Here is a 20199-nt window from a genome sequence, read left to right on the forward strand (position 1 = left end):
GGAAATAAAATAGCTATATATTAGATAGCCTTATATGCCCTTTCTTAGCAGTTTAAGATATAGAATTGCTTTATTTAATATATCTAGGAACTGGAAATTGTATAGCTTATCCTATCTATAGATAAGCCCTAGTATAGCGTCTACTGCCTTAGTAATCTCGCTAATCTAACTAGCTGTAATCTTTAGATATTTTTACTTTAAATGCCTAGGAATCTTATTAGCTATATAGCTAAGCTTATAAACCTTATATATAATAAATAGTAACTCTAATATATAAATAAATGGTTCTATAATAGTGATACTTGTTCTCTCTTATATGTGTTATATATGTTATTAAGTTAATATCCCCTCTACACTTTCTATAACTATACTGCTATTTTAATAACTAATAGCTTAAAGCTATTTTATTTTAGTAGTTATTACTTTTTATCTAAACCCTATATTTTCTTATATTAAGCTATTTATAACACTAGATACTAAACTTTATTATAACTTTCTTTAAATAATAAACCTTATTATAATGCCTTATTATTTAATAATTAAATACTAAAACCTTTTTAAAATTAAATTTATATCCCCTCTCTTTATTTTCCTATAAATATTTTCTATTTTAGCCTTAAAAATGTTAATAATGTCTATAAATGATTTTTTTAATAAGGTCTACCCCCTGTCTTTATTAGCGTATTTACAGTTTTAGTAAGAATGCTTAATAAGGTCTAATAGACATCGTTGCCAGATTGTTATGAGAATAGTATTTTATATTAATTAATATACTAGATAAATATTAATATAATAGATAAGTATAATATTTTACTAAAAATAATTATAGAATTAAATAATTATATTTTTATAGGCATTACTAAAGAAAGTAATAATAATAGTATTAAAAGCTTTACTAGTACTAATTTTATTAATAAACTTTATATAAACTTTAATAAACTTAATAAGTATAGTATAAGAATAGCTATTAAGCTTTAAGTTATAAATAAAAATAACTTTAAAATTAATTATTTTAAGGGAAGCTTTAAGATAAAATATTAGTATATAAACTTACTGCTCTAGCTAACTTTTATATATTAATAATAGCAGTATTTACTTTAGCTAAGTACTTTATATTATAAATAAATAAACCTGATTTTAATATAGCTTAAGTACTTAAAATATTTTAGTAAAGATATATAATAAACTATAGAAAGAAGGTATTTAGGTCTAGGGCTACTAATTTTAAAAATAAATACTTCCTAATCTTTTACTTAAATATAATAAGTATTATTAGCTAGCCTTTATACCTAATTATAAGATATAGCAGGTTTTTTAATAATATTACTTTTACTTTAAAATACTAGTATTTATTATATATTAAGAAGTATATATTAACTAACCTGCCTTTTAATATTTATAATTAAACTTTTTAAATTACTATTATAGTATTTTATAAAATCTAGTTTATTATTATATACTTAATATAGAGCTAGATAGATAACCTATTTAAGTTATTTTTTTTTTTTTTTTTTTAATTACTATTAGCCTTGTTTAGGGCTATTAACCTTTTAACTTTTTATACAATAGCTTAAACAGTAAGGCCCCTATAGTAAGCCAGAATTACAGAAGTTAAGATTAGTTAAGGTTTATCTACCTTAAGTAGCGCAATTACTGCCTTGACTAAGTAGCATAAGTACCGCCCTTTAGCAGCTGTGTTGACCTTCTTCCTTTACCCCAGCTAAAAGAATACCGGGCCTAGTATACCTATTGCACTTCCACTTAAAGGTCAGTTAGACCCTAACTAAGTAAGAGATCGAGCATAAACTTACAAGTATGTTCCCTGACCTGACTGTTAGTTACAGTTGCTGATATTAATTATAGCTACTGGCATGATGCCTGCTGTGTGAAATAGCCTGTAGCTGTATGATTAGGCCTACTGCATAACCGGCTATGACCTCAATACAGCTATCAGGCCCGTCTTGTAGGCAGCTGATAAAGAAGATCTAGAAGATATCTATATAATAGCAGCTGCTATCAGGAAGAACTTCTTATTAAGGTGCCGATCTAACCTTATTAGAATAGCTATCTTTAACTGCAGGTTAATAGGGTTGATTAGTTATATAGATTATTTAGCCTGTCTTGGTGCAATTAACCCGGGCTAGGTCAATAACAAGCTTATAAGCCTCTTAAACTTAGAGAGGGTCTTAAGGGAAAGTCATCCCCTTTAATTAGACCAGGCAGCCTTCCTTACTGCCTTTATAAGTAACTTAAATGTATATAAAGAGTGGCTTCGTGATGTAACTAAAAGGGTCATTACTGTAAAGGGGGTCCTGTTGTTAATGTGAGGATGAAGGCGGGGTAATGGCGGGGTTCTGGGACTGAAGGTTTAAAGGAAAAAGGTTAACTCTATTTATATAAGTTAGTTAGCGGAAGTTAAATTAACCTGAAGTTAATAATAACTCTATTAATTAATTACATATACCTAGGCATATGACTAATTGCCTTTATATCTAAGAATAGATAATGTGAAATTAATAATAAAACAGTAGTTTAAACTAGGGCTATCTAGGTTATATAGCTAGCGTTAATAATAATAGAAGGCTTTTTAATAAAGTAATACTATTAAGTAATATTATACTAAAACTTTTATTAAATATATTATTAAGGTCTTTATAAATAGTAAGCTTTTAGGTAAAGGGGTTAAATTATTATAGGGCTTAAATAACTAGTATATATTAAGTCTATTATATAATAAATAGATAGCCTTCTAGACCCTTTTTATAAGGAATTAAAAGACTTTTTTTATAAATTATTTATATAATTACTTCTAGGTTAATAATAAGCTTGCGTTTTATATATATAACTATAAGGCTAATATTAAGATTAAAGTTAATAAAGAGCTTAAAGACCTACTAATAGAGATATACCTATAATCTAAAAGTAAAAATAATAATAATCTAGATTTAGACTTTAATTCTGATTTTAGGTTAGAGTTTTAGATTAAACTTAAGCTAGATTTTAAACTTAAGCCTAAGCTTAAGCTTAAGCTTAAATCTAAGATTAAGCCTAAACCTAACTCTAAATATAACTTAAGTAATATAAATAATATAAATAATTATAATAATAGTAATAATAATTAGAGGGATAGTATAGATAGTAAGGATATAGTACTAATAAAAAGTAACTTAGCTAACCTTAAGAATAGTTATAATATTTACTATAAGTACTTATATAGTAATAGACTTAAATATTTTTATATTAAATTAAAGAAAAAGTATAATATTAATAATATTAAATAGATCTTTTATATATTAGTAGTAAATATTAACTGTATTAAGTATAACCCTTTAATTTAAAGCGCTTTTTAGTAAGATATTAATAATAAGATATTATTACTTTTAGTAAACTAGTATATACTTATTTAGTATTTTAGTAGTTTAAAAAGTTTTACTTTTTATTTCCTTATATTCTATCCTAGATATAGAAACTTTTTTTTATTATATTTATTACCTTTCCTAGATAATATATATATTATAATATATAATAATATAAGCTATTATAATAATAATATTAATAATGTCCTGTCTTTTAGTTACTTTTATACTTATTTTAATATTAAGTAGATAATTTAATATAGCCTAGAAGATCTGCTTCTTACTTAAGGTATTACTACTAGTACTTTAACCTTTCTTTTTAATAAAGTAATATAAAGAAGGTATATCTTTACTTATTAATAGAGGCTATTGTGAACTCTTACTAGTAAGTAGATACTAGACTAACTGTCTTTAATAATACTATTTATATATAAGGGCTATTATATAAAAGTAGCTATATTATAGGATTAAGTTACTTTTTAAATAAAGTAAGTAGTAATTATTAAATTAAGTAAGCTTAAGTATAGTTATTAATACTTTTTTAGTATTTTCTATTTTATTTTCTAGTTTATATAATTTTTTCTTAAAGAGAAATAAATATATATTATTATATTAAAAAGCTTTTTACTATTTATTTTCTTTACTATTTTCTATTCCTTTACTAAGCTATTTAAGCTTAGCTTAGTAGAGATATATTAGAGATTCTTAATATAGGCTAAAAAAGGTTTTAACCTGGCTTTATTAAAAGCTATTATAATACTAAATTATTTAGGTAATTATTACTTTACTAGTAATATAAAAGTACTAATATCTACTATTTTCTAGTTACTTTTTATTATAAATAGCTTTAAGTTATATGCCTAGCTATATATATATAACAGTTAGGGTTTTTAAATAAGTAAACTAGCTATACTAGGTTTATGTTTATAGAATATATAGGGCGTTATACTAAGTATATTAAAGTATTATGTCTTTTAATAGTTAATAGTATAGGTTAGGCTTATTAAAGTAAAGAAGTATTATTAATAGTTAGTAAGCTAGGTTCTATTTACTACTAAATAAGTATATATATATACTTAGGTAATATATAAGTTAAATAGAGTCTATTTAACTCTATTTATTTTATTTATAATAGTTAATTCTATAAGTTAAATAGTATATATTTAACTTATATAAGGTAAGTAGTTTTTAATTAAGAGAAAAAGGTAAGGTATATTTATATATATATTAGAATATATTAGGTTATAATATAATCTCTCCCCTCTCTAAAGTCTTATCCTTAAGGCCTATAAGTAACTAAATATAAAATCTAAAGATATATACTAAACTTACTCCTATAAATATTTTTTATATTAATAATATATCTAGCTATATTTTTAAATATACTAACTGTCTTAAAGTAGCCTCTAATTATTATAAAAATATTTTTAATTTAATTTATAAATTTAGTTTTAAGATACTTTAATATTTAGCCTGCTTTTATATTAATTATCTTTAGTATATAGTTTTTAAAGGTAAATAGTATTATAATTTTTATATTTTTAAAAAATATATTAATTATAACTTTAGTAATATAACTTTTTAAGCTTATAGGTTCTTTTTATTTTTTCTTTTTTTCCTTACTAACCTTATAGTTATATATATATTATATAAAAAAGACTATATAGATAAGTAAAAAAAGCAGGTAAAAGTAGACTTTTAAGAGGCCTTAGCTTAGCTATAGTATTTATATTATTAAGAAAAGTATCTTTATAAAAAAGCTACTAAAATAATCTATTATAGTTATAAGGATTTAAATAAGCTAGAAAAGCTAGAAAATTAAAAGTCTTTTAATTATTAAGCTATAAAGTCTTTTACCCTTAATAATATCTAGCTCTTAAAGGACTATAGTATTATTAACTAGAGCTTTATATCTAATTCTTATTTCCTTAAAGTTAATAGAAATTCCTTAAAAGTTACTAAGTATTAGTAAAGTATTTTAGTAATTTTTATATATTTTTATTTTCTAAGTAGTCTTTCTATTTTACTAAATATTCTCTTTTACTATCTTTTACTTATATTTCTTTAATTACTTTTACTTTATAAAGTTCTAGTTTATTAATTTCTTTTAGTTTATTACTAATTTTAATATATATTATATTAGCTACTAATTTAAGTAGTATAATATAAAAAATCTTATAAAGTCTAACCCTTATTAATAGGTCTAGCTTATAGTTATTTTTAAAGATCTTCTTAATAATCCTATAAAGTCTAATATACTTAAAATCTAATTTATAGCTTAGTTATTTAATTATAATATTTTTTATAAATAGGTATATTATATCTCCCTTTTTAAAGGTTAGTTTCTTTAACCTTTTAGAGTTATAATACTATTATATTTATTTATTAATAAACTCCAGTTCTATTTAAAGTTTATTATATATATTCTTTAGATCTTTACTTTTAATTATTACTATAAGGTTAATAATTTCAGTTTCTTATATATTATAATATACTTTTAGTATATAGCTAAAGTTAGTATCTAATAGTATAAGCTTAGTACTCTTATTATAGGCAATATTATAGGCTAGTTAGGTATATAGTAACTTTTTAACTTAATTATCTTATTTATAATTAATATAATACTATAAGTACTATTTTATTATTTAGTTTATTTATTTTATTTATTTATTTACTTAAAGTCTAAATACTATTATAAGTCTATAGTTAACTCCTAAGTAGGCTATTAATGCTTACTAAAACTTACTAGTAAATATTATATTTCTATTAATAAGGATCTCTTTAGGTAATCCTTATTTTTATACTATTTTATTATAAAAAATATAAGCTATTTTTTTAGTATTTATATCTTTTCTATAAAGTATATAAATTAAAAATTTTATAAGTTTTTTAATAATAACTATAATACTATTATAAAAGATTCTAGTTAAAGGTTCTTTTAATAATAGTAATTTAATAATAAAATCTATTATAATTAAGCTTTATAGTGCTTCTATAACTAGTAGTAGTTATAGTTCTTTATATAGTTTATATCTTTATACTTTTATTTTAGTATAGATATTATATTATTTAATTACTTTTTTTACTATAAGTTATTTAGCTTAATATTTATATTATAGAAGTCTTTTTAAGGTTTTAGTAATCCTTTAGTATTTATATACTAGATATCTATAGAATTCCTATATAAATTTTTTAAAATTACCTAGTATTTTTTTAGTAATTACTATCTATATCTATTTTAGTACTTATATTTATTAAATAAATTTAAGTTTTCCCTTTTTATTTCTTTTTAATACCTATTCCTTAGCTTTTATAATATTAGTATTATAATTTAATTTATAGTTAATTATATTTACTTTATTATTCTTTAATCTTTTCTTATAAATAATTATAAAGTTAAATTTATATAAGTATTTTATATAATATAATTATTATTTATTAAGTTTATATATTATTATAAAGTAAGAGATATTTTAATAATTAATATAGACCTTAACTTAATATTTACTTTTTATAAAGTAATATTTAAATTCCTTAAAGTAGTTAATAATTACTAAGAATTCCTTATTATAGACTAGGTAGTTAAGTTCTGCTTTATATAGCTTATATAAGTAAAATATAATAGGGTATAGTTTTCCTATATTATCTTATTAGCCTATTTACCCTCTTAATATAAAATCTAATATATTTATTTTTAATTTAATTTCTTTTTTTAAATTAAATATAGTTAGGACTAATTTACTAGTTATTATAGCCTTAAGTTAATTAAAGGCTTTTTATACCTTATTATTTTATTTAAATTTCTTATCTTTTTTTATAAGTTTTATTAATAAGTTAGTAATCTTATTAAACCCTTTAATAAATTATTAGTAGTAATTAGCTATTTCTAGGAAGGCCTATACTTCTTTAATATTATAGGGTTCTTTCTATTTTACTATTACTATAATTTTCTTTAGTTTTATTTTAATCTTATTTAGTAAAATAATATATTTTAAGAAGTCTATTTCTATAATATAAAAGTAACTCTTTTCTAGCTTAACTAATAGCTTAATGTCTTATAATATTTTTAAAACCTTATAGATATGTTTTATATATTCTTCTTTATTATTTAAAAAGATTAAGATATTATTTAAGTAATATACTATAAAGATATTAAGGTATTATTAAAGTATACTATTAATTATCTATTAAAATATTATAGGTATATTAGTAAGACTAAAAGGTATTACTATATATTTATATAGTCTAAATTAAGTTTTAAATACTATTTTCTACTTATCTCTTTTTTTAATATAGATAAGGTTATATACTCTTTTAAGGTCTAGAGCTATAAAGATCTTTTTACCTTATAGCTAATTTTTTAATTTTATAATAAGTAAAAGTAAGGTTTAGTCTTTAATAATATATATATTAACCTATCTATAGTTAATAACTAGTCTTTTTTTTTTATTTTTCTTTAATATAAAGAATATTACTAATATTATTAATAAGCTAGATTCCTTAATATAGCCCTTTTTTAATATCTTATTAATATATTCTTTTTAAACTTATAGCTCTTTTTAATTAAATATATAAAGCTTTTAAAATAGTAAGTTATTATCTATAAGGTTAATTTTATAGTCTTACTTACTATATTTAAGGACTTTTATTTTTAATTTTTCTTTAAATAATTTATTATAAATTTAATATTATTTTAGGATATTCTTAAGTTTATCCTAGCTTAGCTTTATATTTATTTATTTTTTTTTTATATTTTATTATTTAAAGATATTTAGGATTTTTATTCTATTTCTTATGCCTTTTTTATATTTATATTATACTTTTTTTAGAGGTAATAGATACTTTATTTTATACTTACCTATACTATCTTCTCTAGTTAGGGTTTAAGATCTCTTATTATTTATTATAATTATTTCTTTTTTACTATTAGGATTACTAGGGAATATAACCTAGCTAATTTTCTAGTTAATAAGTAGATTTTTTTATATAAGTTATAGTATATTTAGAATAATATATATATCCTTTTTTAGAAGTATAATATTAAAATTTACTTATTAGTTTTATCTTTTAATAATTATCTTAAAATAATTAGTTTTTTAATTTATAATACTATTATTATAGTTAAAGAGCTATCTTTTTATATTAATTAGTAAGTAAGGTAATAATTTCTTTTTTTAAGGTAGTTATAGTTTTATAACTATTTTTAAGTTAATAAAGTTCCTTTTTACTTTATAGTTAATTTAAGTATTTAGCTATCTCTTTTTAATCTAAACTTATAATATTAGGCTATTTATTAAGTTTACTATATATAATACTTTTAGTATATTTATTATTTTAAGTTATTTTTATTTTTACTTCTAGCCTATTTATAGCCTAGTTATAGATAGTATATAGCTTTTCTTAAAGTATTTTTATAAATCTTTTTATATTTACTATTATAGTATCCTTTACTATTAGTATAATTATTTATAAATTTATTATTAAATAGCTATTATTAAAAATATTTTTTTAGTTTTTTTAGCTATTTAGGGTTTATATTTTATTAATTTAGGTTTATTTCTATTATAAATTAGAACTTTCTTTTTATTATAATAAAGTATTATAGTTTATAGTCTTTTTCTTTATAATTAAGTCTTTAGTAATATTTATTATTATTATTTAACTTACTAATTAGCGTTTTTAAGTTTTCTATAAAGTACTTAAGTACCTATTTATAGGTTTTTTTTTACTTTTCTTTATATTTTTTTATTTCTTACTAGTATTCCTTATTTATATAAAGAGCCTAATTTTTAATTCTTTCTTTTTTTAAGTATAATCTATTTACTTCTTATTATCCTTAAAGTTCTTTTATACTTTTTAAACTAGTATTATTAACTAATAGTATTTCCTTTAAATATATATATTTTCCTTAAGTAGTTTTTTTAAATTCTTTTTTTACTTTTTTAATTATATATTAGGATTATCTAATTTTATTAAGTAGATCTTTATTTTTATAGATCTGTTAATAATAAGCTATATTAAACTATAGTTTTAGTACTTTAAGATTATTATACTATATAAAGGGTAGGTATTTTTTTATTTCTTCCTTAAGGTATAGGTTATTATTAGGGGTTCTAGGAATTATAACTAGGAAATAATTATTATTAAGTTTCTCTTATTTATATATATTATACTAGTAGTTCCTGTATAAAACCTATAAAATATCTTAATATTATTTATATATTAGTAATATTTATATATTATTTTAAAAGTTAAACTCTTCCTCTTTATATTATAGGTTTATAGTATTACTAGTATAATATACTCTGATTAATATTAAGCTAATTGTGTTAGTATTTCTATATTCCCTAGCTCTTTATATATAAAAGTCTTTATAGCTTAAATATATTCTTTTAGTTCTATTTCTTTTATAAAGTAGTTTATATTTTTTAGTCTATTTTTATTAAATTTCCTTATCTTTATAATAGAGGTATTATACTGCTTATCTAGCTATGCCTCCCCTATATCTTATACTTTAATTATTCTTATATTATTAAGTATAAAGTTAATTTCTAGCTTTATATTCTCTTTTTTATACTTTTTCTATAGCTTAAAGTGTAGTTCTTATTAAAATATTATTAATAGTTTATAAGGTTTCTTTTTACTTATCTTTTTTAAGGGTAGCTAGGCTTCCTTATTTTATTATCCTTAAAGCTTGCATTTCTCTTAGTTTTTTTACTTCTTATTTTAGCCTAGCTTTTTTTATATTTTAATTCTTTCTTTTATAGTATTTAGCATTAGTTTACTATTATAGTTTCTTATTTTTATAGTATTTTTATTGCTATTTTTAATAGTCTTTACTTTTTAAGTTACTTATATAGTTTCTCTTAATTATATTTTTAGTAGCTTTTTTTAAGGTTTTAAATAGGTTATATAGTTATTTAATTAAGCTTTTTAAGTATAGTTACTACTTAGGTATTTCTTTATCTTTAAGTAATATAATTATTAATATATTATATAAGTTTTATATTATACCTAGTATTTATATTCTTTAAGCTATTTAGGGTTCCTGTTATTAAATTAGTTTTAAGGCCTGCTTACCTTAGTTTAGGTTTCTTAGCTTCTATAGTTTTAAGCATTACTATACTATATATCCTATTTAATTATAGTTATAGCACTTGTATTTAGATATATTTTATAGTTTATATTAGCTATTGCTAGGTTATATAGCTTTTAGGGATATAAGTCTTAAATATATTTTATATAAAGTATTATTATAGTAATTGCTTTATTATTATCTTTAGTTTTAAGAGTTACTTTAATTATTATATTATTAGTTAAGGTAGTATAGGTTATAATTATTTCCTTTTCTTATCTTACTTACTCTCTCTTTTTTATATTTATATTATCTTTTATTAATCTTAATTACTATTATAATATATTCTATAATATTATCTAGCTAGTCTACCTTATATAGTTTATCCTTAACTTCTTTTTTTAGTCCTTTATAGTAGATTTCTATAAGAGCTTTATTATTTTACTAGGTTTTAAAGGTAAGTTATTAAAATTTAGTAAAGTAAGCAGTATATAAGTAAGTTTACTTAAGTATTATTATTTTAGTAGCTACTTATTATTTTTTATTAATTACTTTAAAGTTATCCTTAAGTATGCCTTTAAAATTATTTTAGTTAATAAAGATATTTTAGGTTTTCTAATTTTATATAATTTTTATATTTTTTAAGAAATCCTTAAAAATAGATTTAAACTAGTCTTTAATATTTCCTTAAATAAGTAATATAGTAAAAAGTACCTTTTTAATAGCAGTATCTAGCTTAGTTAAAAATATATAAAAGTATCCTTTTATTTAAGTTAGGAATAGGATTATATTTATAGCTTATCCCTTAAATAGTTCTAGCTTAAGTAGCTTAAAAGCCTCCTTAATATCTTTTCCTTTTTAAGGGTTAATATTATTATTAGTTACTAGAGGGGTTTTTTAATTATTAACTTAATTTTATAAATTACAGATAGTATTTTATAATTAATAGATTTTAGCTATTATTTTTATTACACTAAGTAATTCTTTAATATAGGGAGGTACTAGGCTAGTATTACTAGATATTTTAATAATATAATATTACTTAATATAAATATAATATAATCTAAATAAGAGCTATTAATATATAATAGTTAGGGTTTCTAAATAAGTAAACTAGCTATATTAGGTTTATATTTATAAAATATATAAGGTATTATATTAAGTATATTAAGGTATTATATCTCTTAATAGTTAATAGTATAAGTTAGGCTTATTAAGGTAAAGAAGTATTATTAATAGCTAGTAAGCTAAGTTCTATCTATTACTAAATAAGTATATATATATATTTAGGTAATATATAAGTTAAATAGGGTCTGTTTAACTCTATTTATTTTATTATATAAGTTAAATAGGGTCTATTTAACTCTATTTATTTTATTTATAATAGTTAATTCTATAAGTTAAATAGTATATATTTAACTTATATAGGGTAGGTAGTTCTTAATTAAGAGAAAAAGGTAAAGTGTATTTATATATATATTAGAATATATTAAGTTATAATAATATAGTATATTTATTTATAAAAAATATTATTATAAAATAACTAAGTTATAAGCTTGATTTTAAGTATATTAAACTATATAAAATTATTAAAAGGATCTTTAAAAATAACTATAAGCTAGACTTACTAATAAGGATTAGACTTTATAAGATTTTTTATATTATGTTACTTAAATTAGTAGCTAATATAATTTATATTAAAATTAGTAATAAATTAAAAGAAGTTAATAGACTAGAACTTTATAAGGTAAAGGTAATTAAAGAAATATAAGTTAAAAATAGAAAAAGAAAATACTTAGTAAAATAGAAAAACTACTTAAAAAGTAAAAATATATAAAAATTACTAAAATACCTTATTAATACTTAATAACTATTAAGGAATTTTTATTAGAAATATTAATAAAAAAAATCTTATTTTAATTAATAATATTAGAAATACTTACTAATTATACCTTTATAATAGTAAAGGATTTAGTATTCTTAATAGCTTTAAGCTTATTAAGGGTTACTATATTTTAATAAAATATCTTAAAACTATATTTATTTAATTATTATTTTTAATAATATAGATATATTAAATAACTTAAATGCTTATTTACTTATTACTATAAATTTAATAACTTAATTTTAGCTATTTCCTTTTCCTTTTTAAAATAATATTTTTTAATAATAAAGTAATTAGCTAGAAATAGTTAGTAAGCTATATAAAAAAAAAATAATTATAAACCCTTAATAAAAGTAATGCCTTTTCTATTATACTTATAACTGTAATAAGTATATTAAAAGCAGTATTTATAACTAAGTAAGGCCTAATATTACAGTTTCTAAAGTTTATAGTAATTATATAATATAATAAGAAAACTAGTATTTTTAATTAAAATTACTTATATATAATAGTTATAAGTAGCTTTAGACTTTAATATACTATTAGTATTAAAATAAAGGGATTATAAGATTAAGTTATATTTATAAAAATAATATAAAAAGAAAAATAGGTAATATAAGCCTTAAAGATAAGACTAATAAAAGGAAAAAGATTATATTATAACCTAACTTAAGAAAGGTATTTATATTATATAAGCCCTTACTATTTTTAACTAATTAATATATAACTTATAATATTCTAAAAGAGACTATTATAAGCTATATATTAGACTTATAATTTAACTTATAACTTACTATAAGCCTAACTTACTATATTATAAGCTATTATAATATATATATATATTTATTTAATAATAAATAGAACTTAGCTTACTAGTTATTAATAATACTTTTTTACTTTAATAAGCCTTATATATACTATTAACTATTAAAAGATATAATAACTTAATATACTTAATATAATGCCTTATATATTTTATAAATATAAACTTAATATAGACTAGTTTACTTATTTAGAAACCCTAACTATTATAAATACTTATACTGCTTAATTAAAGTAATAATTATATTACTTAAAGTAAATAAACCTTAACTAATATTAACTCTTGTAATTCTAGCTTATTATAAAGGCCTTACTATTTAAGCTATTATATAAAAAGTTAAAAGCTTAATAGCCTTAAATAAAGCTAATAGTAATTAAAAAAAAAAATTAGTTATTAATATAATACTTATTATATAAAATAGTCTGTAATTATATAATTAAGCCTATTATATAACTTATTATAACTTTAATATAATTATTAAGCTTACTATAAAGATAGCTAATAAAAAAGAATATAAAAAGTTATATATAATAATAACTGCTATTAAAAAGAACTTCTTATTAAAGTATTAATTTAACTTTATTAAGATAGTTATTTTTAATTATAGCTTAATTAAGTTAATTTATTATATAAACCTTTATAGCTTAATTAATATAACTTAAGTTAATAAAGAGCTATTAGCTTTTAAGGATTTAGAAAAATACTTAAAAAAAGGTTTTCCCTTTTAGTTAAATTAAGTAGCTTTTTTTATTGCCTTTATAAGCTTAAATTTAAATATATATAAAGAGTAGCTTCTTAATATAGCTAAAAGGGTTATTATAGTAAAGGGGAAGCTACTTTTAAATTAATAAAGATAAAAGTAAGGTAATAGCAGGGTTTAAAGGTTTAAAGAAATAAGATTAACTTTTATATAAGTTAATTAATAAAAGTTAAATTAACTTAAAGTTAATAATAACTCTATTAATTAAATATATATACCTAAGTATATAACTAACTGCCTTTATATTTAAATAAATAAAGTAAAATTAATAATAAAATAGTAATTAAACTAGAGTTATTTATTTATAATATTTATTTATTAATTATATTATATATAATTACTTTTTTTTATTTATTTATTTTTAACTTTTTAATTTTTTTTAATTCTTTTTTTAATTAAATTAACTTTTTTTTATATAATTAAAAGCTATTTTTAATTAGCTATTATATTATTAATAACTTATTTATTAATAATATAATAAAGCTTTACTTTTTTTAATTAATTAAGTTTATATATACTTAATAATATATACTAATTATACTATTATTAAATTAATAATTAAAACTATATATAGTAAAATATTTTATAAGCTAGGCTAATCTTATTATTATTCTCTTTAATAGTAATATAAGCCGCGCGCTCCTTAAGGACTTTTACACTAACAGACCCGATCTCTAGGCCGCTATACAGGTTCTATATAACTGTATAGCAACAGTATTACCCCTAAATGCCATGACCGGGTCTGCTAGAGAGCCTTTTCGCGTTAGAGGTCGGCGCGGGCACTAGAGGGACTACGCGGGATCTGGTTCCATTGCTCCAGGCAACTGGGTTACCTTTCACCTATGCCATCACCGATATCTCTGTATCACCTGTTACACGGGCCAACAAGTTAATAGGACTTTTGCAAGCTAGACACCAAGGAGGCACTACCTGCAAGCCTCCTTGGTTGTTACCATCACCCGTGACTTTAAATCCAGCCTACTGTATATTCGCCAGCTCTTGCGCCCTTACGACAGGTGTCTGGCCTTAGTCGAGCTGACCCAGAAGCAGGCTTGGTACGACCTAGTTTGGGTTTTTTGAATAGTTAGTGGCTGTTTAATGATGGTCGTACTTACGCTCTTCAGAGTCCATGGGCTTGGGAGCGCTATATGCGTGACGCCGGCTTCTTTCATATAGACTGGTCAGAGGGCGTCAGCCGTGAGTCGCGAAGGGTCCGTGTCATCTACAGTCTAGTTGCCTATCTTGATCAGCCGTGTCCCTTCCAAGCCACATTAATGCTCTTAACAAAACCCAACTCTGTTCCTTATCCATCATCGGATTGTAGCCGTAACCTATTCTTGGTCCCTGATGGGTCTGGCGCTGTCTTTAACCCGCTCGCCCCTTAGCTGGGCGCTATGGACAATCTGTCTGTCTACTACTTTATCGGTCCGTTTTTCTGTACCATGTCTTAGCTAACCCTTGATTCGTTTTTTATCTTAAATCCTTTACTTGCCCTTTCGCTCTGCCGTGTCTTGGCTAACCCTTAGCTTCTTTTCTATATCCTAGACTCTTTACTTGCCCTTTCTCTCTGCCGTGTCTCAGTCCCTATATCTAGGAGCTATGCTAGTTGAGTTATAGGCTGTTCTCTCTATATACTCTGATTTTTAACCTGAAATATAATATAGCGTATTATTAGATAACTAAAGGAGTCTTAAAGTTAGTTACTCTTTTACTTTTCCCTCTCTGGTATTCTAGGGGTCCAGGGGCCTAGATATAAGACATCCCTTAAAATTCCTTATATCCTGTTAGTCAATCAATACACCAGTGCTGACTCAAGAGTTTGTTTTACTAATGCTACTGTATAGTAAAGCATCTAGTAAAGCAGATAAGAGGTATAAAAGCCCACTCCCATTACCCTAAGTATCGATTGATAAAATCAACAACTTGAACATTGCACCACCACAAAGAACAACAATAGATCTTCTATCAGTTATTTACAAAAGCTTCAATCCGTCAATATGAAGTTCCCAGTTCTCAGCACCTTGGCAATGATCGTCGCTATTGCCTATGCACAAGACTTTGACGACGAGTTTGGAGGACCAATTGTTTATGTTTGTAGCATGACTATGCCTTTAACTACTCAAGCCACTAACATCTTTCTAGGGGGGTGGTCAATGTGACGATTTCGGGAAAAGGTGTGGCTCGACTTTGGATTGCTGCGGTATTTACGTTTGCCGCGCCGTGGATGACAAGCCTTTCAAAATATGCAAGGTGGACGAGTGCCGTGCTCTCGGCAAAGGTTGTCAAGTAGACTCGGAGTGCTGCAGTGGGGTTTGCACCTGGGTGGACCCTAAAAATCTCAATTCAGGCGCTCGGGAATGTAAGAAGGACCGAGCTTGCCGAACCGAAGGAGATATCTGTGACAACGGCAAATATGCTTGCTGCAAGGGTCTTACATGCACTGGAGATCTCGACAAAACACGACGATGCTACTAGGTGCGTGGGCGGAGCTTCTTGTTACTTGGCATAGGCTGCGCGTGGAATCTTACTATTATGTGTATTTAAGATACCTCTGTCAATGTCTAAGAAACAATTATAAGTCTGCTGAAGTAGGAATATAATTAAGGATTATAATATATCTAAGATATAATATACTCTAGGGTATAAAGCTTAACAGGGTAAATAGATAAAGCAGGATATAAATATTTTACTAAGGCCTATTCCTAGAGTAAGGTATAATATTATTAAGCCTGCTTTTAATATTTTTTAATATATTTTATAAAATATAATTTCTTTATTAAAGTATAAATCTTTTTTATAAAGTCTTTAGAAATAGTATAGTTTATAATTAAAGAGATAGGAAATAAGTAAGTATCTATAAAGATATCTTTTTTCTTTACTTCCTTTAATAGAATAAATGCAGTGCTAGACAGTTTCTAGGGGAGTAGGTCTATCTGACTTAGTGTATTTGACCTAGATAAGGCTGAATCCCCTAGGGTAAGATGATATTTAGTAGAGCACGGAAATAGCCAGATCCTCTAAGCAGACCATAGCTTTCCTATCGACCTGTAGCACGAACAAATCTAATTCATATACTGTAGAATTTCACCTAGGTTAAGTACTGAGTTCTCCAGCGTGAATTCTTTTCTTCTCGTCGTCCTCGTCAAGGTGGTGAACAGTCTCCTGGTTGACAAATTCTGAAGACATGCCGTCAATTGGATCGCCAAAGAGTTCTTGAATATATTCAAGCGACATTTTACGGGTCTGAGACCTGGTCAGATCTTGTCTTCCGCAAGTTCGTATTACAATACATACCTCGGGAAACGTCATATAGGCGTATGCAATGATAATTGAAGTGGCAACAATAAATACCAGATAGAACTTCCACCTAATCTCGGCGAATGCTGTAGGTGCAGCTGTAGTGAAGATAATTGTGGCGAAAAAGAGACCAGAGACAGAGATTGAGAGCCCCTTTGCGCGAACTGAGGTTGGAAAGATCTCGGACGCATAAACGTAAGACGTAGCGTCGCAGCAGAGGATAAAAATGGTGACGTGAAGAAAGAGGAAGAAGACAGCGCCTGATGCAGCTCCTCGATGGTTCGTCTTCTCAAAGACGGACATGGTGATGCATTCTCCTATGAGGGCGATGACGCAGCCAGCAAAGCCCCCAACTACAACATGTCAGTATTCAATGTGTCTTTGTTGCGGTTGCGTATAGTCAGCACTCACGAAGCATTTTGACGCGGCCTATGTGATCAGCAAGGTAGGCATTTATGAAGTTGCCAAAAGGAGCCACAGATATCCAGCCGCGCTGGATGAGAAGTTGCTGGACGGTGCTGAACCCCAAACTAGCATACAGCAAAAGGCCATAGTCTGACAAGTTAGTTAGTACAAGGGCTGGCCTCGACTCCAGCGACGCGGCGGCACAATATGGCTACTCACTGTTGATAACGATAGTCGCGGTGGCTTGGCAACCGAACGTGGTGAGAAACCCCGTGATGCATCTCTTTCTCAATCAAGGTGTCCTGAGTGGATCGAGGAAGGTAACATTTTGTTGCATCTCGCAGATGGTTTGCCTTTGCAAGACCTCGAAATCTGCGTCAGTCGTTTCCTCATCAGAACTCGGACCTTCTCCGCTTGCAAGCCGCGTATAATTGAACGAGTCGCGGGCCTCGCCGATACGTTTGGCTAAAATGACTATTATCGGGTCAGAGAAAGGAGTTATTGTTAAGGGAGAAATGGAGCTCACGCCAGTGGGGCGTTTCTCGTAGCATCAGGATGCCTACTGCAAGCAGCAGTGAAGGCAAGCATTGAATAGCCAGTGGAATACGCCACTGGGCACCGGAAGCCTTGACGAAGTAGAATCCCAAACCGATCCAGCTCGCGAGAGCATACCCTGTGCCTATCATGCTACTGTCGATGCCGACGAGAAGCCCGCGAATATGTGACGGCGACATCTCGCTTTGATAGAGAGGGACCAGTGTCACCAAAACTCCTGAGAAGTATTAGTCTGCAATCTGCGCCATCAACGCATTCGCTAACTTGCCTATGCCGATACCAGTGAGAAAACGCATGGCAATGAACATGCCGATGTTGACGCTTCCAGCCTGAAGGGCTCCACCGATGGTCGAGATCAGCGCCGCAACCAAAATGGCCTTTCGACGACCAAAGGCATCTGCGATTGCATAGCAGCTTAATGTACCTAGAAAGCCTCCAGCTTGAAAGAATCCCTTGATAGCCCCCATAAGATCGTTGACATTATGTCTTGAGTCCAGGGCGGAGTAATTCAAGAATGTCGGCTGACCTAGCGTGGTAGCAATGATGCTGGATGCACAACCGTAGCTGAGACTGCCGAGAGCCACGAAGAAAAGTAAAACTTGATTATATATATAATAAAGACTAGATTATATATATAATAGTAAGGACCTATTCTTACCTATAATAAATAAACCTAACCCTAATACTGTAGTATAAATATAATAAAAGTAAAAGAAAAGTTCCTGGAGCTGCAGTTATATAGGCAAACCAGGTTTCTCCTTGGTATTGGTTAGAATGCTGTCTTTTTTCTAGTCCTCCTTCTGTTAAGGAGGTCTGTGCTGTCTTGCCTATTGCTAATAAGTTCAATATTCCTTTCTGGACATTCTCTAGGGGCAAAAACCTTAGGTGAGTCTACAATACAGGCTGCTATAAATCCATTTCTCACTTAAACAGATACGAATCAATGGATCGGTGGCCCTGGATCTACATCGAATGAACAGGATTCTAGAAGTTAACGATGAGTACTCGTATTGTGTAGTTGAGCCTGGTGTAAGCTGGAAGCAATTGATCGATTATTGTGCCAAGCATAAGAAAAAGGTCTGGCCTAGCACCCCATCGCTTAGCTAGGGAAGTGTCACTGGTAATGTAAGTTTGGTTTAAGCTCAAGGCTATTTATCACTGACAATCAAAGACACTTGACCGTGGCACGGGGTTCGGAACGCATTTCAATCATCACTAGTCCTTCTCTGGTCTTGAAATCTTGCTTGCCGACGGTGACGTTGTCCGCACTGGCCAATTCCCTATTAATGGTTCTCCCAATGCCTTCATCTTAAAGTTCACCTATGGCCTTTCACTTGAAGGCCTGTCTCTCCAAAGCAACTTGGGAGTCGTCACTAAGCTTAGTCTGTGGATGACTCCAACTCCACCTGCTTTCATGGAATGCACATTGTCTGCTGATAAATTTGAACATATTGAACCGATGGTGGATCTATTAGGTCCAATGCGCCAAAATGGTATTATCCCCAGCTGTGTCTGGTTCATGGGGTGTTGGGAGATTTTGTCAGCACGTGGTAAAAGACTCAACTTCTGGGATGGCCCAGGACCGGTCCCTACTTGGAGAATGAGAGAGCTCTGTAAAGAGCTCGACTTACCATACTGGACAGCTATATGGGGTTTTTGGGGCCCTAAACGTGTAATCCAAGCTCAATTCGATGACATCAAGGAAGTGGTCGAGAAGACACAACCAGCCCTCAAATTGAACGGCACCATTTTCTCGGGGGATAACGAAGGTCTCGTTTACAACAAGTCAACTCCGGAGAGGAATGAATTTCTTCTAACCGGCCAGTCATATCTCTTTAGTTCCGATGCGCTTGATGTAAGCCATTAGCCGTGGGTGTTCAATATATACGATTGGGGTTGTCGAGGACAGATGACTGGCGACACTTAGAGACGTTACCAGTAGGCTTTTAGTAATTAAGGCTATAAAGAAGAATACTATTTAACTTAACATCTTTCTTTTCTTCTCAATCTTCTCTAAGGTCCTTTTAACTACTAGGTCCTCGT

The 20199-nt window shown here is 25.9% G+C and overlaps 3 protein-coding genes across 3 annotated transcripts; 1 reads left to right on the forward strand and 2 right to left on the reverse strand.

Annotated features, from left to right (window-relative positions):
• Positions 1 to 15896: 15896 nt before the first annotated feature.
• On the forward strand, positions 15897 to 16374 carry J7337_001939 (uncharacterized protein; the record flags this gene model as incomplete). Its single annotated transcript, XM_044819672.1, has 2 exons — positions 15897 to 15989; positions 16042 to 16374. 2 exons carry the CDS (start codon positions 15897 to 15899, stop codon positions 16372 to 16374), a joined length of 426 nt encoding a protein of 141 aa, XP_044683972.1.
• A 618-nt stretch (positions 16375 to 16992) lies between these two features.
• On the reverse strand, positions 16993 to 17499 carry J7337_001940 (uncharacterized protein; the record flags this gene model as incomplete). Its single annotated transcript, XM_044819673.1, has 2 exons — positions 16993 to 17142; positions 17194 to 17499. 2 exons carry the CDS (start codon positions 17497 to 17499, stop codon positions 16993 to 16995), a joined length of 456 nt encoding a protein of 151 aa, XP_044683973.1.
• An 884-nt stretch (positions 17500 to 18383) lies between these two features.
• J7337_001941 (uncharacterized protein) lies at positions 18384 to 19360 on the reverse strand (the record flags this gene model as incomplete). Its single annotated transcript, XM_044819674.1, has 2 exons — positions 18384 to 18754; positions 19330 to 19360. The coding sequence occupies 2 exons, from the start codon at positions 19358 to 19360 to the stop codon at positions 18384 to 18386; spliced, it is 402 nt and encodes a 133-aa protein (XP_044683974.1).
• Positions 19361 to 20199: the final 839 nt, after the last annotated feature.

The sequence above is a fragment of the Fusarium musae genome, chromosome 2 (genome assembly GCF_019915245.1).
Source record: "Fusarium musae strain F31 chromosome 2, whole genome shotgun sequence".
NCBI classification, from domain to species: Eukaryota; Fungi; Ascomycota; class Sordariomycetes; order Hypocreales; family Nectriaceae; genus Fusarium; species Fusarium musae.